This window comes from Vulpes vulpes, chromosome 7 (assembly GCF_048418805.1).
Source record: "Vulpes vulpes isolate BD-2025 chromosome 7, VulVul3, whole genome shotgun sequence".
NCBI classification, from domain to species: Eukaryota; Metazoa; Chordata; class Mammalia; order Carnivora; family Canidae; genus Vulpes; species Vulpes vulpes.
This window is the reverse complement of record NC_132786.1, coordinates 121,584,317-121,611,285: the sequence shown is the minus strand read 5'-3', so window position 1 is coordinate 121,611,285 and position 26,969 is coordinate 121,584,317. Positions and strand designations below refer to the sequence as shown.

The 26,969-nt window shown below is 45.5% G+C and overlaps 1 protein-coding gene and 1 pseudogene across 4 annotated transcripts in view; one reads left to right on the top strand and one right to left on the bottom strand.

Annotated features, from left to right (window-relative positions):
• The window catches only part of CTTNBP2 (cortactin binding protein 2), a 142,752-nt gene that overhangs the window by 112,279 nt on the left and 3,504 nt on the right, over nt 1–26,969 (top strand). For all 4 annotated transcript variants that reach the window (XM_072764893.1, XM_072764894.1, XM_026012144.2 and 1 more), the window contains 10 exons: nt 4,145–4,231; nt 4,314–4,413; nt 13,335–13,487; nt 13,664–13,851; nt 17,005–17,183; nt 19,740–19,945; nt 20,287–20,469; nt 22,792–22,855; nt 24,768–24,900; nt 25,889–25,987. In XM_072764893.1, coding sequence (XP_072620994.1) covers nt 4,145–4,231; nt 4,314–4,413; nt 13,335–13,487; nt 13,664–13,851; nt 17,005–17,183; nt 19,740–19,945; nt 20,287–20,469; nt 22,792–22,855; nt 24,768–24,900; nt 25,889–25,987 — 1,392 coding nt within the window. The remainder of the gene's footprint in view (nt 1–4,144; nt 4,232–4,313; nt 4,414–13,334; nt 13,488–13,663; nt 13,852–17,004; nt 17,184–19,739; nt 19,946–20,286; nt 20,470–22,791; nt 22,856–24,767; nt 24,901–25,888; nt 25,988–26,969) is intronic.
• LOC112929910 (U6 spliceosomal RNA) lies at nt 15,509–15,608 on the bottom strand (annotated as a pseudogene).

Here is a 26,969-nt window from a genome sequence, read left to right as displayed (position 1 = left end):
TTTTAAAATATAAGTACAATGTGTCCATCCCCTCAGCCTCCCCATCTCTTAGGTACCAATGAGAACAGATTATTCTTTAATGATAATTCCTTAAGAATCATCCATACCCTCGCTGCCTGGAAACAGAACCTTGTCTGAACCTTCTAGGATATTCCCTTTCTCATGTCTGGGGTAATCCCTGTGCCAGTCTTGGTCCTAGCTGGCACTACTGCCATTTTTTGTCTCATCCCCAAAACCATAGAAGACAGCCCAGGCCAGCTACTGTGGGGCCCGTCCCGTGGCTTCAGGTCACTGATGTTCCTTGGGCAGCTGTAGCCACTGTCCTCTTTCTTTCCGGTACATCATTCTCCTTGATGCTGCCCTAGCCTTAGCATAGTGAAATAACGCTTGTATTCAGGGAAGATCTCTGGTGGCTACAGGCATGATGTCTTTCAGAGCCTAAGATTCGGTCCCAAGTCCCACATTTGTGGTCCCCTCAAAGAACCACTTGCCTTTTTAGCTCATGGTCTGAAACCCAGCAGTCAAGCCTGGTTTTCCTCCATGTTCCAGGAGTTGCTCGAAGCCTCCTTTCCTGTAATGATGGGCCAGTGGCATGTTCTTCACCAAATCTACCCCAGCCACCCTCAAGGATGTGGCCTTCCCCTGGGACCTCAGAGAGGCCCATCAGTACAGGAAAGAGGCTTAGAGCAATGTGAAAGGGTCTGTTCACGTTTGACATCTATATTGCTCTTTTGTGCTTGTGTGCTTGTCTGGACACACGAGCGGTATCACCTCTACTGGTTAGGTTGTTACTTCACCCTGCAGATCTTTCGTGTAAGATCTTTCCAGGAAGAAAGCTGCTCCCAGGCATGTAGGCTGGGAGTGGGAGCTCAGCCCTGGCAGACAGTGACTCCCCTCCACATCTCACTCCAGACATCACCCTTTGCCCCCTGTAGATGGCCACTGGCTTTCTGTTCCAGGGCATCCTGTATCTCTATATGTTCTCAGGCAAGGCCTCCCCACATGTGAGGGAAAAAAAGCTTAAAAAAATTCCTATAAGCATCCAGGCAGATTTTCTTTTCTACGGTGTAAAAGTGATCACTCTCTACACAGATTTCTTTGAAATACTGAATCCCAGAGTGGAACAATATAGGGAGTTGATCCAGTAATCTCAGTCATGAAGACATCTTTCATGAAAGAAGCCAAAGATAATTCTCTGATATGCAACAGCTGTAAAAAGATTACACTCCTATATCCCTCTTTAAAAATACACAAATATACATACACATACACATATCAGCTATACAAAGGAAAAAGCTAAAAGAAGCATAAAAATTTTTTTTTTTTCCTCCCAAGATTTTTTTTTTTCCTCCCAAGATTTTATTTAAATTCTAGATAGTTAACATATAGGATAGTGTTGGTTTCAGGAGTAGAATTTAGTGATTCATCACTTACCTATAACACCCAGTGCTCATCCTAATACTACTCTCCTTAATGCCCCTTGCCCATTTCACCCATCCCCCCCGCCCCCCTCCCCTCCGGCAACCCCCAGTTTGTTCCCTATAGTTACGAGTCTCTTATGGTTTGCCTCCCTCTCTGTTTCTATCTTATTTTTCTTTCCCTTCCCCTACGTTCATCTGTTTTGTTTCTTCAGTTCCACATAGGAGTGAAATCATATGGTATTTGTCTTTTCTTGTAACTTATTTTGTTTAGCATAAGCGAAATGGAACCCTCTAGCTCCATCCATGTTGTTGCAAATGGCAAGATTTCATTCTTTTTAATGGCTGGGTAATATTCCAGTGTGTGTGTGTGTGTGTGTGTGTGTGTGTAAGCTGCTGTACGTATGGGGTTGGACCTAGTTTCCCCTTCTCCACGTGCTGGGGTCTGCACAATAATTAACACTTGAAATCCCACTTATGGAAAGTAAGTATATGTATGTACTTATACGCACGCGTGTGTGTGTATGTGTGTATGTATAAATCTCCCACATATTCTTATCTATTCATCCATTGATGGACATTTGGGCTCTTTCCATAATTTGACAATTCTAGATAATGCTGCTATAAACATCGAGGTGAATGTGCCCCTTCCAATCAGTATTTTTGTATCCTTTGGTCAAACACCCAGTAGTGCAATTGCTGGGTCACAGGGCAGTTTTGTTTTTAACTCTTTGAGGAACCTCCGTCCCGTTTTCCAGAGTGGCTGCCCCAGTTTGCGTTCCCACCAGCAGTGCACGAGGGCTCCCCTTCTCCACATCCTCTCCAACATCTTTTGTTTCCTGAGTTGTTCATTCTAACCATTCTGATAGGTGTGAGGTGGTATCTCATCATGGTTTTGATTTGTATTTCCCTGATGATGAGTGATGTTGGGCATTTTTTCATGTGTCTGTTAGCCATGTGGATGTCTTCTTTGGAGAAAGGTCTGTTCCTCTGCCCACTTCTTAACTGGATTATTTATTTCGGGGGTGATGATTTTGATAGATTGTTTATAGATTTTGGATACTAGCCCTTTGTCCCATATGCAATTTGCAAATGTCTCCTCCCATTCCGTAGGTCGCCTTTTAGTTTTATTGATTGTGTCCTTTGCTGTGCAGAAGCTTATTATCCTAAAGAAGTCCCAGTAGTTCATTTTTGCTTTTGTTTCCCTTGCTTCCAGCAACATGTCTAGTAAGAAGATGCTACGGGCCGGGTCAGAGAGGTTGCTGCCTGTGTTCTTCTCAAGGATTTTGATGCTGTCTTGCCTCACATTTCGGTCTTTTATCCATTTGAATCTATTTTTGTGTCTGGTGTAAGAAGGTAGACTAGTTTCATTCTTCTGCGTGTGGCCATGCAGTTTTTCCAGCACCATTTATTAAAGAAACTGTCTATTTTCTATTGGCTATTCTTTCCTGCTTTGTCAAAGATTAGTCGACCATGTAGTTGTGGGTCCATTTCTGGGTTCTCTGTTCTGTTCCATTGATCCGTGTGTCTGTTTTTGTGCCAGTACCGTGACCACAGCTTGATGTTCACAGCTCTGTAATAGAGCTTGAAATCCGGCATTATGATGCCCCCAGCATTGGTTTTCTTTTTCAACATTATTTTGGCTATTCAGGGTCTTTTCGGGTTCCATACAGATTTTAGAATTGTTTGTTCTGGCTCTGTGATAAGTATTGGTGTTCTTTGATAAAGATCGCATCGAATATGTAGATTCCTTTGGGTAGTATAGACATTTTAACAATATTTGTTCTTCCAATCCATGAGCATGGAATGTTTTCCATTTCTTTGGGTCATCTTCAATTTCTTTCAAAAGTATTTTCTGGTTTTCAGAGTACAGATCTTTTACCTTTCTGGTTAGGTTTATTCTTAGGTATCTCACGGTTTAGGGGGCAATTGAAATGGGATTGATTCCTGGATTTTTCTTTCTGCTGCTTTGTTATTGGCATAGAGAAATGCCGAAGATTTTTGTATGTTGATTTTATATCCTGCGACTTGGCCAAGTGCATGTTCTAGCAATTTTTTGGTGGAGTCTTTCAGGTTTTCTATATAGAGTATCATGTCATCTGTGAAGAGTGAAATTTTGACTTCTTGCTTGCTGATTTGAATACCTTTTATTTATTTTTATCGTCTGATTGCTGAGGCTGGGAAGGGAAGCATAGAAATATTTACAGTGGTTGCTTCTCGGTGCTGACACTATCCGTGGTTTGTATTCTACTTTATTTTTCCTTGTATTTTCCAGAATTTCCTTAATGAAATTCATTGCTATTTTAAATATCACTCAAAAGCAAAATAAACATTGGGAAAATTCAAACTACAGAGCATCTACAAGAGGTAATAAAAATATTTGCAAGGGACAAAATACACTTAAGAACCATGTTCCCAGCCTGCGTGCCGAACCTCACTATGGAAGATACAGGGAAGAAAGAGTATGCTGCTTAATACAGTGTCAGCTCTTCCTATAAGTAAATACTGCATAAAATACTATATAAATATATAAATACTATATTTGCCAGTATTTCACATTAAATTGAAAGACTTCAAGTGCCCAATGAACAAAATGAATCCTGAAATTATTATTTTTAATGTTTTCAAAGGACAATCAGAAAGGAAATTTCCTGCTTGGGTACTGCTTTTTTTTTTTCCCTCTCCTTCACATTTTCACCTAAGATTTCCTCTTGGTTTATTAATAGGTCGAGCAATACCATAATGTCATTTTCCATGGCCCAGAGGGAAGCTTGCAAGACTACATAGCACATCAGCTTGCACTCTGCATGAAGGTACCCGTTGCTTGCGCATCCTCTCCTTTTCTCTGAGAATTTGAAAGCATGTAGAGAACTAATCACTGATTCCTTATCACAGCACAGACAAATGGCTGCGGGATTCACCTGTGAAATAGTGAGAGCCGAAGTGGATGCTGGTTTCTCCAAGGAACAGCTCGTAGACCTGTTCATCAGTAGTGGTAAGACCATTCCAGCAAACTGAATTGTCGTAACTAAAAGGGCATGATCTTCAATGATACTGTTGAAAGGAAATAAACTTTCTCTCTTGGCGGGGGGGCGGGGTAGATTTAGGGTGACTTCAATTATTCAACAGTGTTGGGATGAAAATGGGGAATCCAGATGAACACACAAAAAACTTATTTTCATGTATCTGTCATTGCATTTGTTGCTCATCCTACATTCTCTTCTTTTTGTCCCCCATCTTTTGTGTACAAATCATCATCTGTTGTGAACATACTATTTAACTGGCACCAGAGGTATACTAAGGGAGGAGGGGGTGTTGGGAGCCACCCACCCTTGCAGGACTAAGTATTCTATCAATGACGCTGTTCAGGATTGCATGGTGATAATAAGAAGTAGATAGGTTTTTAGTAAATGATATTATTCATAGATTTTCTACCATCAAAGCACCCCTCATTGAAGCACCTGAATTAAACTTTCTCCAGCTAACCATTGGCAGGTCGGTGCCTGGCGCTTTGCTAAACACACTGCGTGCATTCATTAACTCATTTAATCTCCACAGCAGCCCAGTGCATGTAGGTGTCATTTCTGTCTCAAACATGAGGAAAGTGGCACAGAGGGGTTCGGTATCTCGCCACAGCTACAGGGGGGCAGAACCAGGATTAAATACGCTTATTAATATGACTTTTTCATGCATTTTCTTAGTTAGGCTCCAGAGTCCACCAAGTTTCACCCCAGGTGGAATTAGCATACCCTGCATAGCACAGCAGGACTAGCAGCTCTGACACAAAACTCACATGGACTGGACTCCAGTCTCCAAGAGCTCAAAGCTGCAGGGACCCCTGGGGAGGGGGTGCAGTTGCAAGATCAGTGATAGATGAGCTGAAATGCACATTTAAATCTTTTAGGTTTTTCTCATCTTTGGAGCCACTGATGGAGGGAGATAACCTCTTGGCTAGGTCAGCGTTGGGAAGGAGGAAGTGCCAGCAGCTAGTAAATCAAGAAATAGAGTTAAGAGGCAGGCTTGGGGAGGGACTGAGGGTTCCAGAGACCTAGACCCGCATTTTAAGGACAGGAAAATCCCACCAGAATCAGCATAGGATGATGGTGCTTGAGTTAGTCTTTGTTCAGAAAGTAGTGAAAGCTGCAGAAGGCTGTTTTTCCTGCTGCTGTTACTAATAATCACTAACATTTATTAAGCTCTGACTCTGTTAGGCCCCGTTCTAAACACCCTGATTTATAAACATGAAAAAATCTGAACCAGGAGGTTAGAGTACCCTGACCAAAGAACCCTCTGCAAGGACACAGCCAAGCAGGACTCAGACTGCTGCTGAGCCTGTCCTTCATCACTGCCAGCCACTACTCCGCAGGAACTCACCTGTGCCGGAATTTCTATCCGCCCCCCACGCCTTGGTCTTCCAACAAAAGCCCAGTACATTTTTTTCCCCAACGTTCAGTATTGTTTTACCTCAAAGTAAGAAGCCGACATATTTTGTTCTCACCCTGTCGCAGCAGATAGCAGCTACAGATTGAATTCTTCTCTCTGCTCTGAGCATAGGGAGCTAAGAAAATTAGCAGTGAATGAGGTCGTAAAGGATGGAGACAACACAGCCCTGCTAAACCTGGGGGAGCGTCTGAAGCATTCCTCCTCCTCCTCCTCAGCCTCTCCCACTTGAAACTCGGGCTTGTCAGCAGACTCGACAACCTGAATGTCCACAGGGGCCAAGCGACTTCACCGAAGGGGAAAGGCAGTGGGCGGGGGGCGGGGGGCGGCGGGAGCCTTGTCTCCATGTGCAGGAGGGCAGCAGCTCTGAGCTGCAGCAGCTGGTTGCTGATGGCACGTAGATCCAGTGTCATGTGGTTTTGTGACTTTTAAGAAGTTAGAAATCCCTTTTTATGTGAAGATGTCGGATTTTCTTCCTTCGATGTTGGCACTTATTTCAGTTTTTAAAGCCAAATGAGGACCATGTAGAACTCCCAGATCTCCCCATTCATGGACACCCCCACCTTTGTCCCTCCTGGTCCACGGTCAGTCCTGCCAGACGGGTCCCAGGCATGCCTCTTTCTTCCTTCCCGCTGGTACCATCTTACTTATGTCTCCTCTGCCTGTATCTCTTCTACGTTCCCGTGCATGGCTACTCGGCCTACTGCTTCTCCTCCTCAAACATCCTTCACGGGCAGTCGGACCCTTAGGTAAAAGCTGTCTGTGATTCCTGCCCTGCACACGCTTCTATCGCTCACTGAACTAAGCGGTTCATTGGGGCCATTCAAGGCCTTCCATTCAAGGACACTGATCCACCTCATTGGCTTATCTGACCCTTTATTATATTTTTTTAATTGAGATACTATCGAGACATGCCATCGTGTGAGCTAAAGGTGTACAGCATGTTGATTTGATACACGTCCATATTAGAGTAATTACTACACCATTAGCTTGTACCCCTCCTACCTCACACAATTACAATTTTCTTTTTGTGGTGAGAACATTGAAGGTCTGATTTCTTAGTGACCTTCAAGTATGTAATACAAGACTGCTAACTGTGGTCACCATGCAGAGCTCCCCAGAACTTACTCATCTTATGTAACTGGAATGTTGTATCCTTTGATACCTCCCCCTTCCCCTCGCCCTGGCCCCAAGCCCCTGTTCTGTTTGCATAGGTTTGGCTTTTTTTAGATTCCACATAGACCTGACGTCATGCAGTGTATTTCTTTCTCTGTCTGACTTAACTCTTAATGCCCTCAAGGTCCACCGCGTTGTTGAAGATGGCAAGATATTCCTCTTTCTCCTCGAGTAAAAAATATCCCGTTCTATGTATAGACCACATTTTCTTTATCCATTTATCTGTTGACACTTAGGTTCCTTCCATATCTTGAGTATCGTGAATAATGATGCCGTGAACGTGCGGGTGCATATTACCCTTTGAGATCCTGATTTTGTTTCCTCTGGATGTATACCCAGAAGTGAGATTGCTGGACAATGTGGTATTTTGAATTTTTTGAGGAACCTCCATACTCTTTTCCATAGCATGGAAATGCACCGACTTATATTCCCACCATCCCTGCTCAAGGGTTCCCTTTGCTCGACGCTCTTGCCAGAACGTGTCATCTCTTGCCTTTCCGATGATATCCATTCTGACTGGTGTGACGTGATATCTCGTTGTGGTTTTGCTTTGCAGGCCCCTGATCATTAGTGATGTAATGTATCTTTTTTTGTTTTTTTTGTAATGTATCTTTTCACGGACATCTTCAGAATCGGACCCTTTTAAAATAGATTTCTCCACTCCAATAGAATATGCTGTTTCTTCTTTACATGTCCTCTGTTTTTCTACTGTCCAGTCTCTGTTCATGCTGCAGCTGTCATCTAATGATAAACAAGCATACCCCACACGCATTGTGCCTACCAACATGGCAGGTGCCATGCAAAATGTTAGTCCAGTACTGATCAAAACAGACATGGTTTCTGCCATTTTGGATCTGTTAAAATTCTCTAAGAACCCCTCACATGCAGGCTTCTCTCATCCCTCCAGATATGATTTGTCCTTCTAATGAGCATCAGTAGACTGCTTATGTGTCCACCTGACTATAGGTCAAGGCGGTGCAGGGAATATTTGAGCTTTGGCCGAGGCCCACGCACACAGGGTGAGCTCCTTGTAGGCTAGTACTGTACCTTATTCTTCTAGTTTGCCTTGTACACTGATAGCTAATAAGTATTGGCTGACGTGTGGGTGAATCTCCTGTTAGAGGAAATCGCGCAGGCAAAGGCAAAGGGAATGCCCGTCATGTGTCCTCTTCGGGTGTCCACAAGTAGAAGAAGCTCTTAGAGTGAATGTAGAAGGAGGTAAGATGAGAGAGTGCAAAAGTTGATGGTGGAGAAGGTGACGATAGGGCATAAAGATAGAGTGGTTCAGAGTTTTAAAAAATGAAGGTTTTGGACAGACTGAGCCAAAAAAAAAAAAAAAAAAAATCCCCATTGTAACTATCCTCTTGTGTAGGAAGTGGTATATCCACCTTTAGTGGGAACAGAATTTTATTCTCTATTCAGCTCAGTAATTTATAATTATCAAATACCTTTTTTCTCTTTTTAATAATAAAAGTAAGATGCAAATGCAGATTCATCTGCTAAGATCCTTTTTTTAAGGTCTTATTTACTTATTTAGAGAGCGAGCATACAAGCAAGGGGGAGGGGTCTGGGGAGGGGAGGAATCAGGTTCCCCGCTGAGCAAGGAGGTCCATCCCAGGACCCTAGGATCATAACCTGAGCCGGACGCAGACGCATAAGGGACTGAGCCCCCAGGCGCCGCCCATCTCTAAGACCTTAAATGCAGCAGCCCCAGGAGGGCACCTGAGCATTGCCGCACATTCCTCAGTGTGACTAGTTCTCCGTGCCCAGTCAGCCCTCAGTTCTGCTGAATCTGGTCCCTGTCTCCCATTTCCACCTCCCCCTCCACCCGTCATTTCTTGCTCAAGGGACTATGGAGACCTCATCCCTAACCCTTCTGATCTCCTCTGGTCCCTCCCTCACTAGGGTCTGCAGCTCCCACTGGGTTCCTTGTGCAATGCAGAGCTGCTCTTGTCATTTCCCTGCCGTTACACGCAGGTGGCTGCAGGACAAACAGTACAGTTCTCTGAGCGGATGTCAAGAAGCTTGTAGTCTGGCCCCGGAGCTTCCCTTGCAGCTGTCCGTCCTCATCTCCTCAAACTCTGTCCATCATGCCCATCGTGTTCTCCCTAAGACCTGCTGCTATTAACTGGTGACTGGTGGAGAGCTCGTGGAGAGAACGCCCTGCCTGTTGAGTAGAGTAGAAGGGGCCACGCGGCTTCCGGGTAGGGCAGGGTAATCTCACAGGAGCCAAAGGGAAGAGTCGTCGATGGCTGTGGGGTCACTTCTGCAGGAAGCACATAACAGGGAAAGTTCTTTCGGCCAAGAAGTGATGAGAAAGGGCAGAGAGTAGAGGAGTCAGAGGTCGGGATGAGGCAAAAGGTGTTCTGAGGCTCTTCCACTGCAGTTTTTAGAATACTGAGGAATTAGGAATCATCTTGCATTTTTATCAAGTAATTAAGTTGATCAAATCCTATTACTATAAGTGAAGGATATACCAATTTGTAAGGAATACATTTATTCCTGGCTTTTAACCTACATTCTCTACAAAAAGAGATTGAAACTACTTGAATGAGGCTGGGCAAGGATGCTGAACTTTGACCTTCACTATGCACAGAACACATATTTGCTCGTCTGCATGACGGCAGAAGAAAGCAAGCGGAGAGAGTCATGAGAATGAATAAAAGAAATATACGAGCAAAATATATAAAAAGGAAGAGTAATAGATGTGTTTTAAATAATTAGCTTTAAGGGGGGCCTGGTGGTGCATTCGGTTAAGCATCTGCCTCTTGATTTGGTTCAGGTCACGACCTCAAGGTTGTGAGCTGGAGTCCTGCAAGGGGGGCGGGGGCTCCGTGCTGGCCATGGAACCTGCCGAAGATTCTCTTTCTCCCCCTTGTTCTGCTCCTCCCCCTGTGCTTTCACTCTCTATTGCTCACTCTCTCAAAAAAGAAGAAGAAGAAAAAAAAAAAAAGAACCTAGAACTTATATAGAGATTAAAATGGTTCCCACGAAGAAAGGAATATGGAACAGAAAAGCACATTTAAAATAAAACACCTAGCACTGACGTAACCACGGGTTATTTTGTGCTTATTTTAAAATAACATCGTCCTAAAAGAAAAAAAAATTAAGAAAAATCACATCTTCCTTTTCGTCTTGCCTTTTGTGAGAGGTCGTCACAGCCCATGGGCCCTGTTGTTTGCTAAAGAGGGTGTAAATGTGTATTAGAATTGGGTCGAATTTTTCCCTCAGTGTAAAGTACGGAGTTCGGTCAGCAAGACGGATACTTTTAAAAATTACATGTGACAGTAAGTAGTAAAAAAAAAAAAAAAAAGTGATTTTGAGCACGAGATTGGTATGTTAAGGTAACACTTTGAATTCTTGAGAAGACTTTCCTTTTGGGAAGTAATAGAGGTAGAATGACCGAAATGACAGTCGGGGAGTGTGGTCATTAGAGTGCACATAACTGAGTTTAGCCCCTTGGGCCTGCATGTCCTGAAGCTCTTCCAAGGCTTGCCCCTCCTCATCTGGGCTCGGAACCTCCGCCCCGGAGAGCCTCGGGGTAAGTGGACGGTGGAAGACAGGCCGGGAGGCGGTGGACTTGTGGGCACTTTAGACACAGGCAAGTTTGGATTTAGCTGTAAATAGCTTAATTATTTTTAAACCAATGAATGTTGCCCTGGAACGGACTCCCCAGAATCTTTAAGACCAGTGTGTCCAGCACTGGGCTGTGGCCCCGAGCCTAGCCCAGGAAGTGTGTGATCACGATCACCAGTGTGCAGCAGAGGAGCCAAGCTGATAAAGCCGGTGAAACTGGAAGGAAAAAAAAAAGGACAAAAAGAGTAGCTTCATTCCCAAAATAGAGCTGTGAAGTAGCTTAAGGTAAGGGAATGGAGCTGGCCGGCTTTCTGGCAACAGGTTAAAAGAAATCTCCGGCCAGAGCTGGGGCGTGGGTCCCCGCCGGGCCGTCCCCGGGACCAGAAGGCCTTTCCCATCCCCTACCCCGCCCACCCGCGAGGATGCTGCGCCCCGGAGGCAGGTGCATGTTACAGGCGCCGGGGCCGCGTGGGCTCGGGGCGGGCGCGAGGCCGCATCGCCTGGGGGGGCCGCACCTGCTCCCCGGGCCCGGGGAGGCCGACCCCCGCGCCCGCACCTGCGCGCTCCCCAGCAGGAAGAAGGGGTCGGTCGGTTCATCGGGTGGTTCAGGGAACTCTCGACCTGACCGCCCCTCCTTCCGCCACGGGTGTTTCTGAAGGGACACCGAGGGCCGCGGGCAGCGCTCCCCCGGGGGCTGCGTGGAAGGGGCGGCACCCGCAGGTGCCCCCGGCAGGCGGCTCCGGGGCTGCTTCAGGCCCGAGGACATGCAGGAGATGCCCGCCACGTGCGAGGGACCCTCGTGTCTAGCGTCACGAGGCGGACCGGCGTGGAGTCTGTTACTTACCCTGAGTATCTGTGGGAAGCGGAATACTTGGTAAAATGACCCTCACGTATTTTAAATTGATCTCTTTTTCTCAAGGCTGATCTGGCTAGGACTGAGGGATCTTGGAACCTTAAAAATCAAGGAGCGATTTTAACTTGTGATCCATTTACTGGTGTGTAGGCGATAGTATAAACGTCGTAACTGCAGCACGGACGTCTGAGTGCTTAGTAGGTGCTCGGCGCTGTTTCAAGTACCTTCTGTCTACAGACTTCACGGTCTCCTACGTACACCCGTAACCTTCCAGTTTCTTTCCATCTCTCATTTTGGGTCAATATGCAATTTAGCGCCGCCTTCTTCAGGAGGAGGTCCACCAAGCCAAGATTAGAAGGCCCGGGGCACCTGGGTGGCTCGGTCCCTTAAGTATCCGACTCCTGATTTCAGCCCAGGTCCTGATCTCAGGCTCCCAGGGCGGAGGCCCGTCTCTCACCCACTCACACGGCACACGGGCACACACATACCCACTCTGTCTCTTTCAAGTAAATAAATAAATCTTAAAAAAAAAAAAAATCTTAAAAAAAAAAAAAGGAAGGATGGAAGGAAGGATGGATCAAGTTCTAGTCCTTCCTGACAACTGCTGTGAAACCCTAGCCCAACCACCTTAACCTTTCTGAGGTCTGTAAAATGAAAGGCTGGATCTGTTTATCTCTCTGAGGTCCTATAATTTTATGAATTATTTCACATAGGTGTCATTTAAAGGTCATTTAAGGGGATTCCTGGGTGGCTCAGTGGTTTAGCACCTGCCTTCAGCCCAGGGCGCGATCCTGGAGTCCCAGGATCGAGTCCCATGTCGGGCTCCCAGCATGGAGCCTGCTTCTCCTCCCTCCTGTGTCTCTGCCCCCCTCTCTCTCTCTCTTTCTATGTCTATCATAAATAAATAAATAAATAAATAAATAAATAAATAAATAAATCTTTAATAAATAAATAAAGGTCATTTAAGGGTTTTTGACCTTTTGTATGAGGAAGTATACATCCGTAAAATACATACTACCTATATTTATAGGTCATTGAATTTTATTTGTAGGTCATATGTATTTGAGACAGGGCACACGGAAGAGCACAAGGGGGGGAGAGGGAGAGGGAGAAGCAGACTCCCCGCTGAGCAGGGAGCCCAAGGCGGAGGCTTGATCGAGGACCCCGGGACCGTGATGACCTGAGCTGAAGGCAGATGCTTAACCCAATGAGCCACCCAGGCGCCCCCCCCCCCCCCCCCGCAGGGAATAATTTTAAATAACCACTTAGGCACCAGCCAGGCCAAGAGAGAGCTTGTTCCTGGCTTCCAGGATGTGGCGGTGTGCCCCGTTCCAGTTCACAAACCCTTCTAGAGGTAAACCATTAGTTCATCTTTGGTGAGAATCATTATTTTGCTTCTATCATTTTACTACCGTTCAGTCCCTTTCCTCCCTTGTGGATCTCTACATACTTCGTAGTGCCCGTAATTGAACTTCACGAGGCGAGATCCTGGACGCTTCTGTGATTTGCTTCTTACTCTGTTGTTTGGGACAGTCTTCCGTGTGGCCGCTTGTTATCTGCTCACTGTCCTGCCCATCCTATGAATATGCTCCTGTTTATTCTGTTGATGGGAATCGGGGTTGGTCCTAATTGGGATCTGCTGTGCCACCAGCACTGGATCACTGTATGTGTGTACTTTCGACCCTATCAAACAACGCCAGACTCTTTTCCGGAGTCCTCATACTCTGCCAGCAAGTTCAGAGCATTCTGATCGTGTCACAACTTAGCCAACACGTTGTATCTTCGGACTTCGATTTTTAACCAGCTCATAAAGGCTTTTTTTTTTTTCCCCCATAAAAACTGTGATCCCTAAATTTTGTTTCTGACCACAGCTTGTCTGATCCCAGTGAAACAGTCCCCTGTTAACAAGAAAGTCATCGTCATCTTAGAGAATTTGGAAAAATCTTCGTTGTCAGAGTTACTGGGAGACTTCCTGGCACCTCTGGAAAATCGCAGCACTGAAAGCCCCTGGACCTTTCAAAAAGGTAAAGATAGTGCCAAGACCGTGCCCCCGAAGCCAGCTTCTGTGGGATTATCCTAGTCCTTCTGTTACCCAGGAGGAGTTGTGCTTCGTATTCTTCTTTCTTAGGCTTCTTTTACTCTGTGTTTGTGTCATCACATGGCTGGCTGAGGTCGGGCCATGGCTTTTGGTTTGTTTTAGGAAATGGAACGTCTGAATGCTACTACTTTCATGAAAACTGCTTTCTCATGGGAACCATTGCCAAGGCCTGTCTCCAGGGCTCTGACTTGCCGGTGCAGCAGCATTTCCGCTGGGTTCAGCTGCGGTGGGACGGCGAGCCCATGCAGGGGCTGCTACAGAGGTTCCTACGAAGGAAAGTAGTGAATAAGGTAACAAACGGCAGCCGCAGCCTCTGCCAGGAGAAAGGGGCATCAGTGTCCGGGGGCCGGGCTGGGGTTCTGCTACTTAGTGACCGCATGGCCTTGGGCAAGGAATATTCTTAGATAGCCAAGGGTTAAGTAAGATAATACATATAAAACCCAGAACAGTTTCTGGACTATGTTAACTATAAAGGAGAAAAAGAGAAAAGCAAATAGGTTTTACTAGTGTCGTTATTAACCGTCCTCAAGGAGTCTCTCCAAGTTCCGAATGCTATAGGAGGCTCTCTTAGAAAACGATCCGCTTGTTTTAAGAATAGCTGCTGCTTCCTTGGAGCCTTCGAAACATTCTCCATCCACTCAAGCCAGTTTCAATGTAGGACTCTTACACTGTGCTAGAGCAAGTATTTAAAGGGCACGTGGAAGATTAAAATGCTCTCGTTTTTGACACGCTTTGAAGAGTAATTATGACTTCTGGCAATTTTTCTGGAATAAAATATTCTGTAGTTTCCCCCCCAAAAAATACCAGAATTAATGTCAATCAAATCTGGTGCGTTGCTATTTAATTTTCTTGAGTCGAGCTAGTATCTGAGTGTCAAGATGGATTTGAAACACTAGAGCTTGAGTTAGTAAGACTCTGTCCCTTTATCCAGCACAACCGGCTGCAGTTGGAGGGCGGCATCTATCACGATATTTTAAGCTATAAATAATAACACAACACCCACGGTGCTGCCTACTTCACAAAGAGAGGCGTTTTTTTCCCCCTCACATACCGATGTCTTGTGGTAGGTGTTGCTGACATCTGTTCACTGCCATGATGTCAGGTCCCAGTTCTGGGGGAGTCTCTGGAGCTCCCCTCACGATGGCAGGATGTGTGCAGGGCTTCAGGCGCCACACCCTGACTCAAGCATGTTCAAAGGCGGGAACCTGGATGCTATTACGGGGGAAAGAGGGCTGTGGCCGTCTCTGTCTGAGAGTCCATTGGTCATAAATACATGCTTTAGGCCAAAGCTAGGCCATCGTAGGTCATAAATACACGCTTTAGGTAGGCCAAAGCTAGGCCATCGTATGACGCCAACCAGTGGGAAGAAAGGTGAGGTAATGACAGTCATGGGTGTGTAGCTTTGCAAATTACTGATGTCTCCATTAATTTTATCATTAATATTTAAATCTCTTTGCCAAAAAAATTCACATAAATATCACAAAAGATGAACTTTTTAAAAATTTTATATTTTTTTTTAATTTTTTTTTATTTGTTTATGATAGAGAGAGAGAGAGAGAGAGAGAGGCAGAGACACAGGCAGAGGGAGAAGCAGGCTCCATGCACCGGGAGCCCAACGTGGGATTCGATCCCGGGTCTCCAGGATCGCGCCCTGGGCCAAAGGCAGGCGCAAAACCGCTGCGCCACCCAGGGATCCCTATTTTTTTTTTTAAAGAGCAGTTTTAGGTTACATTAAAATCAAGAGGAAGGTACCCAGATTTTCCCAACACCTCTTGCTTCCATACATGCATAGTCTCCCATGTTATCAACATCACACACCAGAATGGTCCTTTTATTTTATTTTATATTTAAATATATTTTATATTTTATTTTATATTTATTTTATATTTTACCAAGGATGAACCTACACTGATAAATTGTAATCAGCCAAAGTCCATAGTTTAAGGGAAAAATATGGACTGCCTCATGAATTTGCATGTCATCCTTGCACAGGGGCCGTGCTGATCTCTGCAAAGTCCCAGTTTTATTCTGTAGATGTGGCACTATTGCAGGTAAAATGCACCTCCCCCCACACACCCCGCTCACTGGCACACGTACACATACTTTATAATGGATTTATTTTACTTTTTTTTAAAAGGGAGCTCCAAGCTTCAAACTGTGCTCTTTTCTCCACTGTGTTTGAGAATGGGAATGTGGGGTGTGCTGTGAAGAATAGGACGGGGGGAGGGACGGTGCCTTTCACTTACCAAGAGCCACTTCAACTAGGTTAATAAAACAGATTCCTTGGGCACATGTGCAATGGAATGAATGACTCCTGCAAAACCTCCAACGTCTTACAGCTGCGGAGCAGGCCCAGATCTTAGGGGGCGCTTAGACCTGCGCTGGCACTTGATCACAATTTCTTCCTCCAGTTCCTGAAAGGAGTGCAAGTCAAGAGGCCTTTCAGGACAACACCGGGCCTCCTACTAGTATTTTAAAAACAGTGATTATAATTGTATGAATAAGCAAATATTCAACTATCGTTAATTATAGTACATGATCTCATTCTTACCGGGAGAGTATCAGAGAGAGAAATACAGTCGGTCCTCTTTCGAACGGCAGGGAACTTGTAAGAGATCCCAGAGCCTCACGTAACCCAGGAATTTTGTTTCAGCAGAGCTGCTGGGATCGCTGAACCACTCTTTTATTTTGATTTGGCCAAATTACATCCATTCAAGTAGGACATACCCATAGAAACGATCTATGGGTAACACTCATAGTGCTAATATCATAATTACTTGGTAAAACAAAGACTTCTATGAATCCCTTTCTTGTAAGACACTGAGTTAGCTGCTGTGTCTGTCTTCTAAATAATTGAAGGATGTTTCTCCTGATACTAAAGAAATCTTTGTCCTTTTGTGAACCCTCTGTACTAGAAAAAAAAAAAAAGGGACTTGATTTTGTAGAGTATAATTCTAAAAGGAATTGCTGCCATCAAACCATGTACGTTACGTACCATCTTGAAAATTTTCAATTTCTTTATGCCACCGGAGCTCTGCACATTTCGATAGAGTTGGGGTATTAGCTGAGACCTTCCTTCTAGGGCAATTAAAATTAATACAAGGTGAACCTGCCACAGAGGCAGGCCCCGTGAGGTACTCTCAGATCGTAATTTCTTCCAGAACTGATACTTAAGAATTTGTTTAAGGTTTCTTAGTCTTCTTACTGCTCTTAATGCTTTCATCTTGCGTAGTAGCCTGCAGATCTGTAGCTCGCGGAACGCACATAATAGTGTATATTAGCTTTCCCTCCCTGAGCCACAAGTGGATCAGATCCAGCTTACATTTTTGTTGTACCATTTCCAATGTCTATATTTTTTTATTTTTGAACTATTAAAAACAAAAGGAAAAAGCAGCAGCACTGTTCTAAGCCAAACCCCACGTCAGGCCTCTCTGTCTCTGTAGTTCAGGGGTCAGGTGCCCTCAGCCTGTGATCCCGTGTGCAAGACCGTCGACTGGGCCCTGGCCGTCTGGCGCCAGCTGAACTCCTGCCTGGCCCGCCTGGGCACACCTGAAGCACTTCTTGGACCAAAGTATTTCCTGTCTTGTCCTGTAGTCCCAGGACATGCCCAAGCAACAGTGAAGTAAGTGTCATCTCTCCTTATTTACGTATTTAAAATAGAGCCAATTTGGAATGTGTGAGAGCAAGGGGTGCCTCACGTCCTATCAGGGGACGACCATGACTTGTCTGTTGTGTAGCTCCTAAGGAAGCTTTTTTTACTGAGAAATAATAAGTAGCAGTTTCCTTCTGGTATGAAACTCTCTTCGGGGGACCTGGGTGGCTCAGTGGTTGAGCGTCTGCCTTGGGCTCAGGTCGTGATCCTTGGGTCCTGGGATCGAGTCCTGCATCGGGCCCCCTGCATGGAGCCTGCTTCTCCCTCTATGTCTCTGCCCCTCTGTCTTTCATGAATAAATATAAAAATATTTTATAAAAATATTTTTATAAAATATAAAATCGTTAAGAAAGTCCCCTCAGGGTCCTGTTGAACATGCAGTGCAGTGTCTCCTGGGAGAGGCCTACATGAGCCATTCATCAAGGATCCCGTAACCGAAAACAAAAGCTTCCTCCTTGGGACCCCTGGGTGGCTCAGTCGGTTAAGCACCCGACTCTTGATTTCAGCTCAGGTGATGATCTCAGGGTCTTGGGATTGAGCCCCACATGCTGGGCATGGAACCTACTTAAGATTCTCTCTCCCCCTGTGCCCTTTCCCCCTGTGCTTGCTCTCCCCCTAACTCTCAAAAAAAAAAAAATTCTTCCTCTATTAACGAGATTTGAATACTCACTGTTTTCCTTTGTTACAGCTTATGAGAATAGACATATTAACAATAAAGTTAACGCAATAGAAAATCGAGAGGAAAAATTGTGTCGCAACCCAGCTTAGTAAGGTTCTGTGATTAGCTGTTAGCGTGGATCCTGTACTTTGTGGCATCCGGGGCAGAAATGCATTTTGGAAAGCAGGGGATACAAATAACCTGTCTTCGCTATTGTCACTGTCCATTTCATAACCGCTAATTGCGGAAAAGGAGGAATTCTGGTCTAACACATTAATTCATACGATCACCTCTTTCTTCATTGGTATTATAACTAAACATAAGCTTTTTTCACAGCCGGAGTCTCGAGATTCTTAGGAGCTAATTTGGGCCTTTCCTAACTGGAGCAGAGCCCCGGGCAACAGCTGGTGAGGCTCTGCCCCGAGCCGTTTACCCTCCTTGCAAGCTAAGCAGTTGGGCTGCAGAGGGGCGCGACCCTGGGTGAGAGGCCCAGGGCTTCATCACTCCCTGTGCAGCCCCGGCCTGTGCCCCACCTGTGGGCAGGTCGGCCTGGCATCCCCGTCCCAGGTCCCTGGGGGTGATGCACAGTGGCCCCTGGATGCCAAGCTCCTGGAAGAGGGTGCCAGCAAGTGTGCCCACCCTTTGCCTTAGAAGGTAACATCACTTTTATTATCCCAGTAAGGAAACAGATCTGCCTCCTGCTCCAGAAGGAGACGCTGGCTCTCATTCTCCTCCAAGGCTGTTTGCCATATGCACGCTCACCTTGAAAAGATAGTCTGGAACGGAAGTGGACGCTAGATGTGTGCAAGTGCCGAGGGGATTATCTCCCAACAGCCACGTTAAGGAAGCACTGTTTTGTTTTGTTTTGTTTTTAAAACAAAGCTTATCATCTTCACCCCTTTAGCACCTTTAGGAGGACCTGTGCAAGTCCGACTCCTGGTACAGAACACCAGGTTGTCTGTAATCTCCTATGATAGAGTTTTTTTCTCTTGAATTATGTATCATTAGACATTAACAGAGAAGCTTACAAAAGACCCATGCCTGATACCTGGGTAAAAGTTTTAACAGTCTCGAAAGGCTCATGCCGACATCTAAGAGCTTTGGAAGCTTTGTCGTACCCACAGATGGGGTTTAGGTTTCTACAGCCTTGAATCAAGTGGTGGTTTTTTTTGTTTTGGGGGTTTTTTGTTTTGTTTTGTCTTGTTTTTCATGTCTCAACAAAGTGTAATCTTTTTTTGAAAGAGTTTTAATTGCTATCAGATGCCCCAAACTTGGGTAGTCTCAGTGCCACAGCTGTTACCGCAAAGGGGCACACGAGGAGACGGCTGGTGACCTGTCCCCGCGTGCAGACACCGAGCCTTAGCCGTGGGGTGGATGGACAGGTCAAGTTTGCCACCGATTATAAGATCCATCCCAATCTCAGAAATATTCAAATATGTGTATCTTATTAAGGTCCTATGGCAGATAAGTTTAAGCTATTTAGACATAGATCCCCAGGAAATTGTTTTTCTGGACTTTTGCCTGTAACTTCACTTTCCCTTCCATGTATTTCACGTATGGCGTTGATACATAAAAAAGCATTGATTAAGCATTGATTGTTAAAAAAAAAAAAAAAAAGCATTGATTAAGTGTTGATTCCTGCTCCCGATGATCTTACAAAGGTGAAAGGAAAGAGTTACAGAAATCGTTTTCATTTGCAAAACATTGTATTTTTGAGGCAAAGCCAAACATCTTTGACATGGGATGATTCCATGTGTCTCAAAACGACCTAGGAGTGTAGAGACGCGAACGCTTTCTCCACGATCTCCAGATCCACCCGGTGTGGTGTGATCAGTGTCCTAACCGCGAACCGCCCTTCTCTTTGCAAGGTGGATGGCTAAGCTGTGGAACGCCATCATCGCGCCCAGGGTTCAAGAAGCAATATTGTCAAGAGCCTCTGTGAAAAGACCGCCCGGCCTGGGGGTGACAGCTGCTAAGAGCCACCCCAGCCAAGGACAGCAGGCCGTGGTCAAAGCTGCGCTCAGCATCTTGCTCAACAAAGCCGTGCTGCACGGCTGTCCCCTGCAGACAGCAGGTAGGTGGGCTGCCGCCGGGCCGCGTGGGGCTCCGCATCCGAAGGGGGCGCCTCTTTGTCTCTTCATGAGCAAAGAAATAGTCTCCGCCCTAACGTACAGGTCACACCGTTGCCCCAGAGCACCCTCTTTTCTTAGCCATCGGCTCTGTAATCCCGGATCTCCAAGGAAAGCTCGCTGGGTCACAGCACCCCTGCTGGGGAACTCGGCGCAGCCGTGACTTCCGGAGAGTGTTTCTTGGCGAATTGCAGTGCTTACGTTTTGTTTGACGATGAAACTGCACGATCGCTGCCCCCCCCCCTTATTTTTTTTTTTTGGCAAACCACGATTTGTGTTGTTTCAGAGCTGGACCAGCATACAGCTGATTTCAAAGGAGGAGGTTTCCCTTTATCTATAGTCTCAAGTTACAACCATTGTAGCAGAAAGAAAGAGAGTGGAGCCTGGAGAAGAGTGAGCACCAGTCCTCGCAAGAAGTCCGGCCGCTACTCTCCACCCTCCTGGAATAGGCCGGGCCTGAGCGAGGGAGGTAAGTGAGGCCGCCGTGCCGGCTGGAGGACCGCGGGCGCTCCTCGTCTGCTTGCCGAAGGCAAATGTGCTTTTTTTTGCTTTTCTTTCCACTGTGCATTTGACAAAATTGAGTCTTTCAATTCATATTTTCATGGAATGAACAGGGTGTAGTAGGTACATTTCCAAAAATATTTGGGAGCGCCCCGTACATGGGAAATCGTTTATTTGTGGCAGCCACAATTAAGTCTATGTAATGCAACAGTTATGCTTTGGCATAGTTTCCTCCTTTTAATTTTTTGAAGTATGTATAGAGATCTATTTGATACCCCATTTAAGGCCTTTGTGAGTCAATCGTTTTTACACATTTTTTTCATATGTTGTACCATGTGTCAGGTTCTATTTTACACCCTGCCAACTAGAGCAGAAAAAAAAACACAAAAATCCCTGCCCTCTTAGGGTTTACATTCTCATAAATTATTAAACAGATTCGTGGAACTTCCTCTATAAAAAATAAATATGTAAGTTTTCATTCTAACAAGAATAAACACATTTATCTCTGGTGTTAGACATACACCGTTTGGCTTTGATGATAGGGTAATCGGTATTTATGCAAATTGTCTTACCTAAAGGAAATCCGTGTTTGAGTAATTTTGAAAAGATGTTCCAACCTCATAGGCGCATTGTGGTTTTCTCATACATGTAATTAATTTTGGGTCTTCAGGAGCCCCTCCCACCCCCAACAAATTCTGTTATGTAGAATTTCAGGCCAACTTTATAGCAGCAGAGTTGCTATAGAAAGAGACTGGGCCTAAAATCTTGAAAATTTTTTGTTCATTAGTGTGATCTCCTATGTAAAAATCAACAAAATACGGGCTTAATATTAATACATGCTAGAGTTTTATAATTACCCCAAGTGTGTGTCCATAAACTGTGATTTTTTTTTTTTAATGATTGAATGGAAAGTCACTGAAGAAAATGAGTTTTTACACCTTTTTAAGGTGATTGCTATGTATTTATAATATGACATTTCCTAAGAGCTTGCCATTACTTCCCAGAGGTAGAGTGTTTGATTCAGGGAGTAAAGTTATTAGAGGTCAGCCCCCTACTGTGGTGTAGACTCCCGAAGTGACCTCAGCAGCGAGGCTTATACCTTCCACCTGTTTATCCCTATGTGTAATGCCAGAGAACTCTAAGAGGAAGATTATCCTCTCCATTTCCAGGGAACAAAACAGGGTCAGAAACTCTTGGCTGGGTGTCCCTGTCACCTCTCTTAGAAACACGGGGAGCTGCAGTCCATCGTTTTGTCCCTTGCGAGGCCAGCGGTGTCTTCCTCTCTCCGTGCTATTCTAATCCCATGGGCAGGGAGTAATACCTAAGCCCTCAGATAGCAAGCACCCACCCAGGCTCCCCACTATCATTTCCAAGTTTATTACGATTTCTGTAGGGTTTAAGATGAGCCTCTTGCTTGAGCCAAGTAATTACATCAACAATAAGCATTGTCAGTGCGTACTTGAGAGTTGACGAACAAAAATCAATCAAATGAATGTGACTTTAAAGCAACATTAAGTCAAACCCAGAATATTATGTAAAATGTTAAAAGAATCAAATATAAAGTCATTTATAATTTTATAGTTTTAGAACTACTTGGTATATCAGATATACCCTTTGAGACATGAAGTCCTGTTTAAAAGATTAGTAAAATTTTGTGCAACCCAAGATATTTCATTTTTTATAGGTAAGTTTTCTTTTTCCCCCAAAAAATTCGATTTGATATTACAATGTTTGCAGAGATGTTGGTTGGGTTTGTTTTTTTTTTTGACACCACTGTTTATCAAAATAGAAACCACTTTGCATTCTACACAGAGAGTCACAGGGTGATCATAAATTTTGGTAAAGACACGGCCTCTTTTTCTCCCGACCTGAAACAGAAAAGCCATGATGTCAAGTCAGGCTTCAGGAGTCCGGGACCAAGCCCAGGCACCCGTATTGTAATTAGGGAAATCTGCTAGTCACCCTTTCTGATAATGACGACAGAAATATGGGCAAAGAAACTATATAGAGATTGTCTATGAGGATGTATGAAATTCAATTTACTTTTCATTCTTTATTCTATTTTTATTTTCAACTTTTCAAAATCATGTTTTAGAGGTAATCTGTGCTAGCGATGTTCACGTATAAAAGCAGCGCCTGTGCAGGAAGCTACATCCACAGCCGCTGTCCTGAGGAGAAACACTCCTCAAGAGATGGATTCGGTCCAAAAACAAGATCAAAGTGCAGAGTTCAGGATGCACAGGGACAATGATTCATTCTATTGAAAGTGATTACACTTTTCTTTACACAGGTATCAAAATTAAAGCTCTATCTCAGCTGAACTATAACAGGAATGCTTCTCTGTCGAAACAAAAGTAAGTTTCCCTTAAGGCTGTCAATATACAGATTTTAAAAAACCGGCGCTTCATTCACATGCCGGTTTTAAACTGAAATCCAGTGAATGTGTAAGGGTAGGACAATTTCCCCTTGTCCGTTCTTTGGTTGGTCTAATGATCAAATTGACATAAGACAGATGACCAGGGGGATGCCTCGGTGGCTCAGGTCGGGGTCCTGGGATCGAGTCCCGCATCCGGCTCCCCGCAGGGAGCCTGCTTCTCCCTCTGCCTGTGTCTCTGCCTCTCTCATGAATAAATAAAATATTTAAGAAAAAAAATTACAAGAAAAATGAATTTCAGTTCATAGGTCTGGGAGCCCCAAAGATAGGAGACTCGAGGGCAAGTGGGGCAGTCGAGGCTCCTCCTGAGCCAAGGACCTGGTGCTCCAAGGGGGAGGGGGCGAGTCACAGGATGGTAGCTCTTTCTTAAATTCTAAATTCTTTTAGGTACTTAAGGGAGAGGTAAAGGTTTTCCTTGAGTCGGCTGGGGCTTGGTCTTGATGGACGTCAGATCAAAATAACGCATGTGCCAAAGTGACACGTTGGGGTGGCACATTCTCTCCTTCACGTGAAATCTAAAGCTTAATCTAACTTCACATCAAGCCTTTTTTTGCTTTTAGTTTTTGAAAAGGTTAAAAAAAGTGAAGCTAGTATTTCTATTCAAACTTGATGATTAATGCATTCGACATAAAGAGGTAAAATTCTACATCTGTGGACTTTTAAACGGGCTTTGGATGACTGATGTTTGACACTGAAACTTGCTTTTAGGTGCTGTTTTAAGTGATCATTTTGTCATGTTGCTTCTAAGGGAATTGTGTCCATTTACGGATTTTGAGGCACAAGGAGGATTTGGTTAATCGTAGAATAGAAACGTTTGGGCCGTGTATGTAAATAACAGCTCCCCACTGTATCCCGATAAATCGTGGGCCCTGTCACTTGACAAGCAGCATTTAGAACCAGGTTCGCCGATTTGTAGAGAGCAGATCCATGAAGGAAGCCTAACGCAGGCTGCTTTCCGCCAGGCGCACCGCTAAACCCATTATATACGCCAGCCTGTGTCATTCCCCCAGGAACGCTGTAAATGCAGATAACCCGGAAAATAAAATATGACCCATGGCCACGTTGCTAGTGAGGAGAAGAGCCCACTTTAAAATTCCTGATTGTCCCAGGGTAGCACTCCCCAGGTAGCACGGCCCCACTCCCCCATAGTGTTTCGTGGCGTGGTTTCATCTAGGCTTGGAGACGGGGGAAGAGACGGGGACAGCAAGGGGCCTGGGATGGTGTAAGGCAGGTAGATTTCTCCATAGGATAAAATCCTGAGTGGGAAGTTAACCAAAATCCTGGGAGAGTGAGCTGTGCCGTCAAATGACATTTCAAACTCTTTTAAATATTTTATTTATTCATGAGACACACACAGGCAGAGACACGGGCAGAGGGAGGAGAAGCAGGCTCCCTGCGGGGACCCGATGCGGCACTCGATCCCAGGACCCCAGGGTCATGCCCTGAGCCGAAGGCAGACGCTCCACCGCTGAGCCACCCAGGTGTCCCTTAAAGGGCATTTATTTATTTTTAAATTTCATTTTATTGGAGTTCAATTTGCCAACATACAGCATAACACCCAGTGCTCATCCCATCAAGTGCCCCCCTCAGTGCCCACCACCCAGTCACCCCCACCCCCCGCCCTCCTCCCCTTCCACCACCCCTTGCTTGTTTCCCAGAGTTAGGAGTCTCTCATGTTCTGTCCCCCTCTCTGATATTTCCCACTCGTTTTTTCTCCCTTCCCCCTTAAAGGGTATTTAAAAACCCTTTTCCTACCCCACACCAAATCCCCCCCCAAAACTAGAGTCTCGCTCCCACCTTAAAAAAAAACCCTTTTCTGAACTTTGCATTAGGTCTCTTGAGAATGATCTGTCATTGACCTTGAATTTGGAACAAAGGCTCTCTCTGGGTTCGGACGACGAAGCAGACCTCGTCCAGGAGCTTCAGAGTATGTGCTCCAGCAAATCTGAATCTGACATAAGCAAGGTAAGCGGGACGAAGGGGGAGGTCGTGGATGGGCAGCCCCAACCCAGGAGAGATTTCTTCGGGCCACATCATGACACACCTTCCCTGGGAGAAAACTTCCTGATTGAGGAGGGTGGGTGATGCTCCAAGTCACCCCCTCCTTACTGGCCTAGGAAGCGCTCTGTTCCACAGCATCTTTCATATACTGAAGGAGTCCTAGTAAGTACGGCCTTGCTGACCTCTCAGGGACCTCACGTTAGAATCGCCTGTTGATGGCATTCGCACCGATCACACCAGCACTGTGTCTCCCTTTTTGTTTTCCTAACGTTGCCGGACAAGCGCCCTATCAGTGAGCGCGCTTCACGGCAGGCCTGGGGTACAGACAGGGGGACGGCCACAGCTGTCCTCCGAGGGAGTGTGGCCTACGCAATGCATATAGTTAAGCTGTGAAAATAAACGGAGACCCACGCCCAGAAATCAGTGACCCACGAGCTCAGTGGCAGGGTCGGTAGCCTCGAGCTCAGCCTGTTCGGGCTCTGCTAGCTGCAGCGAATTTGCCCCGACTTCCTTGATAAGTGCCCTTACTTGAAAGGGAAGATAAGACGGTAGTTCTAACGTGCGGTTTCCACCGAAAGACTCAGCTCTGACATCTGAACAGTCCTAATCTCTGGGACAAGAGCGAATCGACAGTCTTATCTAATCTCGCTGGAAATGAGCTGAAAGACTTACTGGAAAAATAAGGTAATACTTAAAATCTTACAATTTTGCCAGGATGGATTTTTTTCCCCCCTTAGGGCTCATCTGATCATCTTTGGAGTGTTTTCAATAGATCCTCCTCCCTTAGAGATTATTTCTCATGCATTTTTCTGGTAGTTTCACGTAAAGGCTTCGAGTCTTTGTTGGGAACAGTACAGGGCTTGAGGGTGTGCTCGAAGAGCTCCCGAGGGTCAGAGGAGACGAGCAACGCTTCTGCCGATTTTCTCTAGTGACCTTAAATTGTGTCTTCCAGATTGCTGACTCCAGGGATGATTTAAGGAGGTTTGATAGTTCAGGAAACAGCCCTGCCTTTTCAGCAAGTGTTAACCCAAGAATGCCAGTGTCACCAAAGGTAAGCGCCCATTTTCCCTGCAAAAATGAGACAAAAAAAAAAGATTGCTGTGGAATTCACTTTCCAGATCTTCTTTCGGTATGAATCACAAAATTATTTTTCAACCACAGCTGTAAGAAGAGGAGTGTGTTCAGTAGTCAACGAGGGTTAGAAAGATCACCGTTTAGATAACAGCTTGGAAGAGTGACTTAGAAACGCGCGTTGTGTGCCAAAACCAGATCAGATGTAACTTCCGTCTCGGTTGTTCTATTTTAAAAAGTATTCACTTGAGAACCTTTAAGATTTCCTGCGTTTTAGAATTCCAACAGGCTGAATAATGTAAAGATATATCATGGCGGGGGGGGGGGGGGGGGGGAGTCCTTTTTAGTCGTTTCTTAACTTGCTCCAACACGCAGTGGTTTCCGGGAGACGCTTTCCTCCTAAAACAAGTGAAAACGGCAAGTACAAGAGCCAGGATTCCAATAGACTCCGTTGACCTCTCAAAATAACTTCTGTGATCGGTTAATAAATGCCGAGAGATGGCCCCGCATGGTACTCCTGGCTGAGCAGAAACAATAAAGCTCTTTCCCACCCCGTGCTCGTGCTGTGAGGATGCAGGTTTTCATGGTGAGAGGTGGCTTGCTCACCAAGTCCCGCGGAGTGGGGTGCACGTCGGTTCTCACCCACTCCCGTGGTGGCTGATGAGGACCCGGGGATGGGGGCGGCTTTGCAGAGAGGAGGATCCTAAAGTGAGCACCGTGAGGCTATTAAATATCCGTCACCCGCTCCCTGCAGCCCCTGCTCTCCCACCGCTTCAGCACGTCCTGGTTCGTGTTACGTGAGCTCTAGGTCTGGGGGGAAGGCGGTGGGAAGCATCGGCAGGGCCGAGGTCCCAAATAAAGATCTATACCCAGGACGATCCGGGAAGAGGAGCGTGAGCCCTCTGCTCCTGCTTATGCTGATGTCTGCCTCCCGACCCCTTCCGCAGGCGGGAACTGTGTAG